Here is a 12900-nt window from a genome sequence, read left to right on the forward strand (position 1 = left end):
CAGTATAAACCACAACAAAGTGTTTTTATGATTTTATATTCAACCAATTTTTTGCAACCGCCATGTGTGTCACTGCAGGTCCCAGCACAACATGTCAAGAAGACTCCTGTTCAAATCAAGGAGTCTGTTTGCAGCAGTGGGAGGGCTTCACCTGTGACTGCAGCATGACATCATACGCCGGGCCGCTCTGCAATGATGGTGACTATTCTCCTACATTCTGTCCTACAAATAAATCATGCAGCCTGTTAACGCTGTAAAATCAATTTATTTCTTAAATATCTGCTTTATCTTGCAGATAAAATTTAAGATTTTCATTTAACATTTAGGTATTTGATGTTTCTCTGCCTTTTTTAAAGGGATCCTTTTGCAAACTTAGCAAGATGAATGTTCACCTACTTTGTATAAACTGTATGATGGAATTTTGGCATGTATTAATCAGAGCCACCACGGGAGGGCGCTGTCAACTACTTCTAAAATGAAATAAAAACTCCTACCTCTTAAGTTGAATTTCTAAAAGTGCCGTGTTTCAAACAAAAGGCCTGTTTAAATTCTTTAAACAGCAGATCAGGGGTGTCCAAAGTCGGTCCTCGGGGGCCGGCATCCTGCGTGTTTTTGTTCTCTCCCTGGTTTAACGCACCTGGATCAAATGATGGCTCACTAGAGGCCTAAGAAGAACATTGACATGCTGAAAACTAAAACATGCAGGATGCTGGACTGCATGCTCAAGGACCGACTTTGGGCACCCCTGCAGCAGATTTTCCTCGGTTTCCTCATTTATAAGTGACAAACACAATAGTTTTGTTGCTGCCCTCTGAGTCAAACAAATGCATGAGTTGGTATTTGCATGAGTCACCCAACCCTCCTGCAGTAATGGTGAATAATTTGGGAAACACAGATTTTAGATCTTATTCAAGCCTGTAGGAGGAACAGTTAAGCTGTGACATTTAAAGCGTTTATTACGTTTCTAATTTACCAAATGCTCCTTATTTGTGAAACATTTAGCACCATATGAGCGATGGTACCATCCGCTATGAGGACTGAGATTTATAATCATGTTGGTTTTTCTCTGTGCTGTCCAGCTGGGACCACCTATATCTTTGGCCGGGACGGCGGCGTGGTGATTTACACGTGGCCGCCTAATGAGCGTCCCAGCACCAGGGCGGACCGGCTGGCTCTTGGCTTCAGCACCCAGCAGAAACACGCCGTTCTACTCCGAGTGGACAGTGCATCTGGCCTTGGAGACTACCTTCAGCTGCAGATAGTAAGACTACGCAGTCACTTTTAAGCAATAGCAGCATTTAGGTGTATGCAGATATTTTTTCTACATGCAAAGAAAAAATGTAAAGTTTTATTTAATTAATTCAATTCAAGAAGTGGAGCTTGTTTATTTATATAGAGCTGATTCACAACAAGCCATCTCAAAGCACTATATGCATATATTCATACTGATATATATATATATATACCAAGTCAAAACAATCATATAAACATAATTTAAAGTCAAATACATCCATTCCAAATTTGATCCCATTTATAAAACAGTGCTGCGAAGCTCAGTTTATTTTGCCAATAGGTAAATATCTTATTGCTAAGGAAACCCAGACAATTGCATCAAGTCTCCAATTTAGCTGCATTCCTCCTCCTGAAGGAGCATATAGCAACAGCGTATGGTTGATTGCATTAAGTCGTTAACTTTGCATCAATCCTTCATAGGACAGATGGAGAGATGGAGAAATAGAGAGCACAGACACACAAATAAACTCAGCATCACTGGTCCAAGAGTACCTACTAAGTTATAGGAACAGTATAAGATTAATGGGAGCAGCAGACCCTTGAATTGCTTCATTTAGGAAAGAAGCACAGCTAAATAAACATATAAGCTTGTTAAGCCAGTTGTAAACAGTGGTACATACAGTCAGATGTAGCATCTTCAGTAGCTTCATCTAGATGAGACAAAGTGATATTAGCCTTTCTTTACATTTCTCTCAAGGTTGAGGTTATTCCTGTTGCTTACGCACCTTTTGATGCTCCAATTTTTTCTTTCACTCAGCTTTCCATTAAGCAGCACTGTGGTTTTTCAACCGTGGTTATAGATCTAAATAAGGTTGGAGTTTCACTTCTTGAACTGAATTACAATGCTAACTCAGGGAGTTTAACTATATTGCTCTCGCCTAAATAAACACACACAGCACACTAAAAATTGGTAAAACTTGTCATTATAAAAGAAATCTACCAAAATTATCTCAATCTGCTTTGCGTGCCGCTGCCTCGCGTTTTTGATGTAAATGGTTCATTAATTGCATTAATTCTTTCAGATGTAATCTTAATGCTTTATGGTTTATCCTACTTATTTGCTAATGAGGGGGGAAACATGAACAAACAGATCAGCTGCGGCTGTTCAGCCATGTTTCTGCGTTTGAGTTATTTGACAGCCTCATTAATCAACCATGTTTCAGAGAGTCTTCACAAATCTGCATGTTAGCAGGAATAAAGAGCGGACTGGCATTATGGGCAATTACTGGAAATGTTATGCAAAAATGTGCAGAGCTAATCCTAGCTATTCCCACTTTCTAAGAATCATCAAATAGTAATATAAAATTATAAATAATATTTATTGCAATAGAAATCTGGTGAAAAGGGCAAATACTAATGCGGTGTCAATGCTTTTAGATTTTCTGTTCCTTTAAGAAACATTAATGAAGTTAATAATAAATTCACCGTGGATGGAAAGCTGAAGAGTGTTTTAAAGAACCTCAAGTTGTATTTAACTTTTGAATTTTGAAGATTATTGTATTATTGAGTCTCACCTATTTTAATAAAATATTTGGAGGTTAATTATGTCCCTTTTAGCTGCTGGATAAACAGTGAGGCTTGAATTATAAACTAAGGCTGTAAGAAACACTGGATTCATTAAAATAATAATACAACACAAGTTTTGATTTTGTAGCCTTTCGATCTAATTATAAACATTAGGACCTGATACTTAACCATGGTGGTATATATATTTATGAACACTGAAGTGTCTTTCTGGTCTTGTTGAACTCAAAGTACTTTAACATCACAGGGTATATTCACCAGTGCAGAGTTTGGTGTTTAACCCAGAGAAAAGTCAAGATCAAACCACTATGTTTGCTGTTACAGAGGTACCAAACAGTGGAATGTGATTTTAGGGTCTTCAAGGTTGAATAGGATTGGAAAAGACGTTGTCCAAATATCCTAAGTTTTCCATTTCTCCATCCATCTGGTTGCATCATTCATTTGGTTTCGCCTGCCATTCATATCCGCCTGTCCTTCCTTTCATTCATCCATTTATTTGTCCATCATAGCTCAATTTGTCCTTCCTTCCTTCATACTATGTGTTCTGTTTATACTTAAAAGGACAGAGAATCCTTGACTTCTATTAATGAAATAAGCATTTTCTCAAAGTATTCTACATTAAAGTTGTTCTAAATTTTTCCTCTTTGAGAGAGTCCTTAACTAATAGACGTCTTCAATACTCCTCTGCTCCTCAGGACAAGGGCAACATTAGGGTGGTGTTCAATGTCGGCACAGACGACATCAACATTGAGGAGAGCTCCAAGTTCGTCAATGACGGGAAGTACCACGTAGTCCGGTTCACCAGAAGCGGTGGCAACGCGACCCTGCAGCTGGACGACCTGCCGGTCATAGAGCGGTACCCCTCAGGTAGGCCCCGCCCCACCTGTACAACCCAGTCCCGACTCCGCCTGTCCAGAGGCAGACCCAACCACACCTCAGTCCAAATCAAGCCATCTTTTCCTGACTGAAGAATGATAAACTTTTGTTTCTTTCTGTTTATTTCCACAAACTAAGATTGAGGAATTTGTTTTACTGTTATTGTGTTTGAAATGAAATGAAATATGTTTGATCTGACATGAAATATGACTTTTTAAACCATAAAATGAGATCAGTCATTACAGTAGCTTGTTTACTCGTCAGTGGTGTTATTTTAGGCCTGTTAAATAGAGTTAAAGGTAATTTATGTAAATAGTAAATTCAGCTGTTAGTGTTTTTTCTCACCATAAAAGAAAATAATAACAGTTGGTGCATTTTTGGATAAATAATAATTTTAAAACTTGGCATATTTTGAGATAAATGTTTAACTAGAGAGAAAAAATAAGGTAAAAGAAAAAGTGTATTTTGTTGAATATATCTGTTTGTTTTTACATTTAAAAGTGGTAGTCGTAGGTAACATAATGAGGCTTCAGATAGGTAAAATGATAAAAGATAGTTGTTGTGAGGTGTGTGTGTATGTAATCTAAACTCAGTCAGTATGTGGCAGCTGTAACATTATTTCCCTGTGCTCTTGCAGATGTTAACCCCTGAAATGTTTTTTTAAATTAAACCCAATGAACAGAGAGTAAGAGTCCGCTCACTGGAAACGTAATGAGTGCATCTTCTCTTCTGTTAGAAAAAAAAACAAAAAAAAAAAAAACATAAACACAGTGACATGCCGACAATGAGCAGACCATTACTTTCTTTTCATTGCTGTTCTTTGTGTATCCAGCTCCTGTACCACGTATGGATGTGCGTAATTACTACTGTGTTTTCATCTCTAAATTAAAGGCAACAATGATAACGAGCGCCTGGCCATCGCCAGACAGCGAATCCCCTATCGGCTCGGTCGAGTAGTTGACGATTGGCTACTCGACAAAGGTAAAAACCCTGATTAAAATTCCTTAAAACTTTGAGCTTAAAAATACAACATGAAGGCAGTTGATTATACTATATTGTGCACCATCAACTAACATCTAAAAATCTAAATCCATAACTAAGTAATTAAAAGTTGGGCAGGCTGTAGTGTGTAATACTGTGTAAACTCTAGTGCCTGTGAACGTATCTTGTTAGTGTGTATCTGATAATATCAGGTTAAAGGGACGATGGAGAGATTTAAATTTTAATAAATCGGAAAATAGAAAAAGAAGTACTGATAAAAGGTGCTTTATTAAGACTGGTAAATAATTTTACTATCAGATTGTAAACAATAAAGCATTTATTAAAGATTTAATGTATTGAAAAAAAATTGTAATCAAGTTAAAGTACATGCAAATTATTGTTTAAGAATTATGTAAATTTGAAATGACTAAAAGAGCAATGCTTTTTGAAATATATGTAAAAGGTTTCCACCTAAACTTCAGCAAAGCTACTTAAATTAGCCTCAAGTCCCTTTAACAGTGAGCAGTGCTAGAGCTTATAACCTGTGCATGCTATATAGGGCTGTGACAACCGTTCTCTAGATCTCTGTCTCTCTGTCTGCCTGTCTGTTGCTCCTTCAGATATGATGTTGTGCTGCACAGCCATCACCACATCAACCATCTCTCAGCCCTCTCTTCTCAGGGCCTTCTGATTCCTTTTTTTGCTCTCCTTCATCTGCTCTACTCAGACTCCTCGGTCTCGTTCCCTCCTTTTCTCTGTTTTCTGTCATCACTCTTATCTCTCAGTCTCCTCCACGGTTCTCCACGGCTTCGATTTGCTCTGCCATGCTTAATCTATCCCATCCTCTCGCCATGCCTCGGGGGGGAGGATTGTGTAACACTCAAACACTGTTGTATGTCTGTGTGCGTGTGTGTGCGTATGCACGTATGTGACCACTGGCGTGTGTGTGTTTGCCTGTCCACTCTTTTTTTTTTTTTTTTCTTGATGCGTTGTGGTGTGTTGGGTGCGATTGGCTGTGTTCATGCAGGTCGCCAGCTGACCATCTTCAACAGCCAGACGACAGTTCGTGTCGGCGGAGGCGAGCGAGGTTCTGCCATGTTCCAGGGCCAGCTGTCCGGCCTTTATTACAACGGCCTCCGCATCCTCAACATGGCTGCCGAGGGCCACCCGCACATCAGAGTGGAGGGCAGCGCGCGGCTGGTCGGCGACATGCCGTCCTCCTCCATCACGCCGCAGTCCAGTGCCGCAGCCGGTGGCAACCGGTCAGACTCCGCCCCCTCGATCAGTGATATCACAACCACCACGGCGACGAATAAGAAGCAAGTTGTGACACAGGTCAGCACAACGTCCCAGTTTTGGTTTTTGTCCGTCAACGTCTGATAGGGTTCGTACACAGTCTGGAAAAGTGTGGAAACTGATTTTATTTATTTCCAAGGGGAAAAGTGCAAAGCATATTAACTTAAAAGTAGGGCTGGACGATACAGCTGAAAAATATATCACAATATTAGGGTTTCATATCAGTTGATAACACTATTCTACACAGCTGAATCCAAAAATGGCATCCATTTTTCTCAAATCGGGTCAGGTTTTTATTCTAATTTGATTTAGAGAAATCCGATCTTCTGACTAAATTGATGGCATTTTTCTGACATTATCAGTTAGTTTCCATTAATAGTAGTTCTTGGGTAGGCTGACATCACTTTGACCTATGATAACGTAAGTGCAAAAATCCAAATTTTTCCAAAAATGTAATCTTGAAAACCAGGAAATTTGATAAATTAATAAAATTGATTTATTCTCCAGTCCTACTAATATGTACTTTAATTTCCAGACTGTATTCCCCATCTTATTGCCTAAATGTTGTCCTTTTTCCACTGTCCATTCGTCTTTCCTATACGTTCTTCTGTCCTTCCTCATCCATATCCTTCCTTTTTCCCTTTCTTCTTTCACTTCTTTTACCTTTCCTTTATTTTATTTCCTCTTCATGTCTTTCCTTCCTCTCCTTGGGTCCTTCCTTCGTCTCGTATCCTACAAACCTCCCTTTTATCTGGGCCTATATCCCCTCCTTCCTTTCTTTATTTTCCTTCATTTACTCTTCTTTCTTTCCTTTCCTTCCTAGGGATATCTTGCAATGGCAATGTTGGTAAATTTTGCGATGATGTTGCGATATTTCCTCTCTTTCCCATCTGTACTTCCTTGACCTTTACCATTTTAGGCAATGTCATTCAGTGTGAGCATCTGTTGTCGTGAGTCTGTGTCTAGCTGGCTAAATATTACATTAGCATGTAAAATGTGAGTTCAGAACACTTGGAATATATTAGCCAACAGTTATTGCTCTCCAATTATTTTTGCTGGGTGACACGTTTAACTAGAAGCGGAGACCCTAATCAAATTCTGCTTTGGGTCTTGCCCAATCTTTGGGTGACTCGGTGGTCATATGTAATTTGACGTTCAGATGTAATTCTTCAGACTTCCTCAGCACACGAGTCTTATCAGTACCCTGTCTTCATCTTTTAGTATGACAAAAGGTAATTAAAATCGTAATTTGCTTTGATAAGATTCATTATGAGTGCTGTAAGAGGATTAGTATGCACACAGCCCATTTATCAAGGCCAGCAGAATATCAAGATGTGTTGAAGGGAGTGGAACTGTTTTTTTGTTTTTTTTTTAACTCTGCTAATGTTAAAGGGAGTTTATTCATGTGTCATATGTTTCATGCGTTGAGGCAAACTAAAGCATCGCCCTAAATACATTACTCATGTAAAATATGAAGCACCAACTGAGAAACATTATGGATGCCATTCAAACTGTTTGTTTCAAGCATTTTAGTCAAAATTATCTTAAAAGTTTGTTTTTAGTCTCTAAATAGAAATATTGCTTATCTGTTTTGAAGTTGTCAAAAATGTGAGGAAATAGTCTACAAGCTTAAAATTCAATTCAGATTCACTTCAAAAACACTTAATTTATCCTAAAGGCAAATTCAATGTTGTAACTCGCATCATCCAAGTATCTTTAAAGAATGATGCCGTTAGTAGGAAAGATCTGCAGTACGAGTTCATCTTGCAATAAATCTGAAGAGACCTCTGACCACAAACTGCAACAACCTAATTTCTGGCTAACAGAGACGATATTCCACAGTAGCAAATCCTGGACCTAGCTAATCCACCTCGTTTGCTTTTGCTGCTCCTCTTTTGATCTCTAGAGAATTATTTTAAAATTTTTTTAACTTTTTTGAGACTCAGTTTGTTTTTAAGTATAGTCAATAATATCTTTTAATAAGGCATCATCACCTAGTCAAATTTCCTGTAAACTTTAAATATTTTTTAACATAAAAACACGGCGGACCGTATGCATCATAACAACTGTGTAAAAAATAAAATAAAATAAGAGCAAACAAATCCTTCCAGCGTTCATAATAGTCCAAACATGCAATGACTCAACCCAAAAACATTATGAACAAAAGTCAACAAGAAGAACAAATCAGCAACATTCATGTTCTGCTAACAGGAGTGGCGTAATTCTAGAAGCAGCGTCTTTTTTACAAATTGTAACTGCAAGGAAGAATTTTTAAGAGTGGACTGAAGTAATCAGGAATCAGATTATTGAGCTTAAAAAGATGGAGTGCAAAAATCAATTTGGACATTTTATGCTGCAGAAAATGTATTATCATCATTGTCATTTTACAATCCTACACTGTAGTTGTTTCATGGAGCCACAATGTGAGCTGCCTCCAAGCACCTCACAATCATTCCCTCTTCAAGCTGTCATTACATTCAGCAAAACTTTGGAAATTTCAACATTTAAATAATAAATATTTCCAAATATTCTGATAGTAAAAAGGATAACATAACCACAAAATTTGTTTTTGTTTCTTGTTGCTGCTGTTGCATAAAGTGATGCATAATTTTTCCTCATCTTTGTTCTGTAATCCTGTCTGAACAGACTTCAAGGTCTGTGAGAAGAAAGGTATTTTGTGTAAAGTGGCTCCCTGCATTTCTCTGCAACATCACATTCACCTAAATGGATTAGATGGTAAATTCTCGGCTAATTGATCCCTCTGCTGCATTACGGGGCAATAAATGTTTTTGCTAATGGAGAATAGAATAGCTTTTACAAAATATGTGTTCAGTAATCCAGTGAGATTGACACAACAGAAGGACATAATAGTTACTGATACATAATTATTGTGGCTGGAACAGGAGAGTTGGTGTTAAAATAAGAGAAGACAAACTCCACAGCTTCACCTCAGACTTTTTTCGCTCTATTGTTCAGATCACTACAATCGAAATGTTGTCAACCTCTTAGTGGGCGTCTGTGTCTGCTGCAGTTCTTCTTCTGAGTTATAAAACAGCCGCACCGGAAAAAAAATCCTACATGATACCAGTTGCCATGGAAATAGTGGGCCCCACTACCCGCAGCTTACTTTCTCTCTTTCTCTCGCATCCAGACTCCCACAGAGAGTTGTTCCTCTGTGTATAAACCACCAGCTGTTCCAGACGTAAATAATGGAGCACTGATAGCTGTGAGCTAAGCCTCAGGCATCAATAATGGATTACGTGAGCTGGATGGATACGGCTGCAGAGTGACACCGCTGTCACAGGGGCTTCTTTTCACACCTCACCTCTCAGTGTCTGTGTGTGTGTGTGTGTGTGTGTGTGTTAGATGAACTTTGTGAAGTCCTGATGTCAAGGTTAAATCTGACATGCAGGGTTTTATGGTGGAATCGAAACCACCTGATGAGAACTAGGTCAGACCTACTATATGCTCAATATACTGAAGAGAGCTTTTGTGCTTATGAGTCAAATCACTCATGTCGACTCTTAAATTCTGTTTCAGCGTGAAATACTCGCTCGCTGAGTTTTACACAAAATTAGGATATTTCATAATGCTAATTAAAATCATTAATCACGGGAAGGACTGCTGCCTTTACCTTCTCAAGAAAAGAAAACCACAAAACATTCTTCACTGTTCACAGAGTAGTGTATCCAAACATATTACTAGAAAGTTGAGTGGAAAGAAAAACTGTGGAAGGAAAAAGTTTGCTGGGAAACAGAAACAACCACAACATTCAAAGCATTGTGAATAAAGAATTATGTGCTCTAAAATATTGCACTAACACCAACAAAAATCATCCAAAAACACTTACCTTCAATTCATATTTTCATAATATTCTCTCAAGTCCAAAAGCAAACATGGACGCTTCGGAATCAATAATCATTGATTAATTTATAACCAAAGTTTGATCATGGTCAGGTCAGTTTTCCACAATCAGAATGACATAATCATAACAAGTGTTTAATTGCACAATGATGTCAAAGCTTATTACAACTTTTCCTTCTTTTCTGCTATAGTTGGTAGAATAGAATAAAATTTAACCTAGTCAAGTCCTGAAATTAATAAAGATAAAGTTTAGATTAATACTAAATTGAAAATTAAAGAGAGAATTATTAAGCTGGAGAAAGTTGCACACTCAGCCCACAGTGTACTTTGACCTGTTTCCATTTATTTTTACCGCCTCGTAAATTTTCAGAAAAGGTTCTAGCAAATATAAAATTACAGGTTAAACATTAAACTCTAGAAATTGTTAATAGAACAGAAGAGAAATACTTTTTACTGTCCCACAGTGGAGAAAGTCAGATGTACCAGCAGCAAGTTAAATATAAATGGAAGCATGCATATTCAAACAAATTCAGTACAATCCCCCTATTAAGCACCACAGTAAAATCCATATTTATACAAGAAAATTTGTAGGTCCCAGAATTGTACTGCATTTATACTGCTGGTATATTTTTGTTAGCTGAAGCAGCAAGGCCTCATTAAGTAATATTTTGTTTGTTTTTTTAGCTGCGTATGCATTCTTTGCTACAAATGCTTAAGCATATGCTGAATGAATGCTGTTATCACATTTTAGGCCATTAGTTATTTATTTTTTATTTAGAAAAAAGAATTGGTTTTTTGCATTTCCTACATATTTTTATTATATAAAATATGCTAAAGTGGTTAAATTAAAAATGTGACATTTTTTTCAGCCAATTAATCAACTAAACATCAGAATAATTTACTAAATTAATTGTTAGTTGCAGTCCTACTGATGTAAACTCCTTTCAATACTGAGTTTATAGACCTCTACTTAGCACAAGAAAAAAAAGCAGTTTGAATTTTGAGCCCCAATAAAAAACTCTGACCATATAATGTCCAAGTGGACAGTGTGAACACAGCTTCTGTCTTGTTTGAGAAGAGTCTACAGCCTCCCTATTGAGGTTGCCTTGTGTTGCCAGGCAACTAACCTGGCCTTAACCACCACACACAAAAAGTGTAGATAAAAACAGATCGTGAACACACAAACACTCAGGTGGATATAGAACAATAGGCCTGTATTGCAGCACATTGCATCACAGGTGGGGCAGTGGGAGATGTCTTATTAAAGGCGTTACAACTACAAGTAATTGAGCAATTTACGCTTTGGTTTGCGTATGTGTGGAATTGGATCTGCTCGCATCGCCAGTGGGTTTCTCTGCTTTCTGCTTTGTGCAGAAAGAATGTTTTCAGCAGCGTCTCCTGAAGTCCACAGTGAGTTGATTTTTGTGTGTTTGTGTGTGCTGAAAAAGTGGAAGGGATTAATAATGCATGACAGCTGAGAACCAGCGAAGAGATTGTGTGAGTGTTTATGCTAGAGGCGCGCTCTGAGTCACAGACCCCGGTTTGGGTTTGATGCTCGCTGTCTGTGGATGCAAAAGCTTTGGCTCCTGCATACGTGAGCTCTTGTGTTCAATGCAAAGATGGATAGATGAAACCTGGGGCTCAGAGGGGCTGTCCGATTGGCTAAGAGGAATCAGCTGATATGCCCATGAGCTCTTTGAATATTTGTTGTACATCCACACCCTCCCTCCCTCCTTTCTTTTTCTTCTTCACTATCTTCACATCTTTGTCTCCATCTTTTCGTCTGCCCGCTGTTCATCTTTTAAATCTCCCTGCTCACTTTTTTTTCCTTCTCACTTTCCATTTCTCTCTCCCATCCTCCATATCTTTCCATATTTACTCACTACCCCCTCCTCCTCCTCCTCCTCTTTGTGTCCTGTACCCCCCTCCCTCCCAGTCTGTGGTTGAGCTCCAGTGATAGGCTGTTAATGCAGGCGTTGTATGAGTCTATCTCACCATCTGCAGTAGTGGAGCTAGCTCCTCTCCTCTCTCTCGTCGGGATCTCTTCATCAGCCCTCCAACTTCATCCTGGTTTGCTGTATGCCTGTGTAGACGAGTATATAGAAACAGACCAGCAGAGCATGCTTGGCTGATATAGGAAGGGTGTGTGCATGTGTGAAAGTAGCAGACAAGCTGTTGAATCTTCTGCAGGAGTGTGTGAGGACTTAGAGCAGGTATCATGTGTGAACTAGGCAGCCAGGGAGGCTTGGACGGCCGCTGGCATTGCTCAGCTGCTCAGGTAGAGACTTTACTCTTTAAGCATGCTTCCTGTCTGTTTACCACACTGTGCATTTCTTCCGTTATTAACATTTATTTTTCTGTATGTCAGCATGTTCTGTTGTTAGACTTTAAAAAGTTGGTGAGAGACGGAACATCTGGTAGCTTTTACGAGTCGGCAGTAGGGTGTGAATTGATTTTGTTTTCTTGTGCCCTACACAATAGGTGGATCGATACGCTCAATTGACACCTCCCCATTTGAACAGGGCGGTCAGCTGATTTTGTGATGTCACAAATTTGAGGAGGGACCTTGTAAAATTTTACTTATTCAATTCTGATTCTGCAGGGTACGTTGGTTTTTTTCGGATCAATGATTGAGCACGATCTTCTGGGCATTGATCGGTGGCAGATGTCACGGGTGATGCGGTACATGTGCTGGTCACGTCCTGGCAAAGGCACAGAGGTTTTATTGACTGGCTGGATGCCAACGGCTAATCTCACCCCAGCTGAGTTTGACAGTCCAGTGGGCAGAACTGATTGGAAAACCAGTGAAGGGAAGAGACAAAGCTAAGCATCAATGACCTAATGCATGTTTCAGGCCAACAATAACCACAGAAGACTTGTTTGGACTACCGTTGTACCTTACAAGGCCTGGGCAGACTTTATTAGATGGTAAAGTAATAAAATCTTGTCTTCTGCTGATACAGCTCATGTTCCTACAAAAACAAGTTGATGAGGAAGACATTTTTAGTGGGTTTGTTACTCCAAGACATCATGGACCAATTAGTGCTTTGATTAGACTCCAATTCT

General features: G+C 38.8%; 1 protein-coding gene across 18 annotated transcripts in view; it reads left to right on the top strand.

Annotated features, from left to right (window-relative positions):
• The window catches only part of nrxn1a (neurexin 1a), an 86551-nt gene that overhangs the window by 65967 nt on the left and 7684 nt on the right, over positions 1-12900 (top strand). For 12 of the 18 annotated variants that reach the window (XM_044103814.1, XM_044103822.1, XM_044103810.1 and 9 more), the window contains 5 exons: positions 79-198; positions 1080-1261; positions 3513-3684; positions 4585-4674; positions 5702-6009. In XM_044103814.1, coding sequence (XP_043959749.1) covers positions 79-198; positions 1080-1261; positions 3513-3684; positions 4585-4674; positions 5702-6009 — 872 coding nt within the window. The remainder of the gene's footprint in view (positions 1-78; positions 199-1079; positions 1262-3512; positions 3685-4584; positions 4675-5701; positions 6010-12900) is intronic. The other 6 variants (XM_044103823.1, XM_044103825.1, XM_044103824.1 and 3 more) reach the window with 1 other exon arrangement.

This window comes from Gambusia affinis, linkage group LG20, assembly GCF_019740435.1.
Source record: "Gambusia affinis linkage group LG20, SWU_Gaff_1.0, whole genome shotgun sequence".
NCBI lineage: Eukaryota > Metazoa > Chordata > Actinopteri > Cyprinodontiformes > Poeciliidae > Gambusia > Gambusia affinis.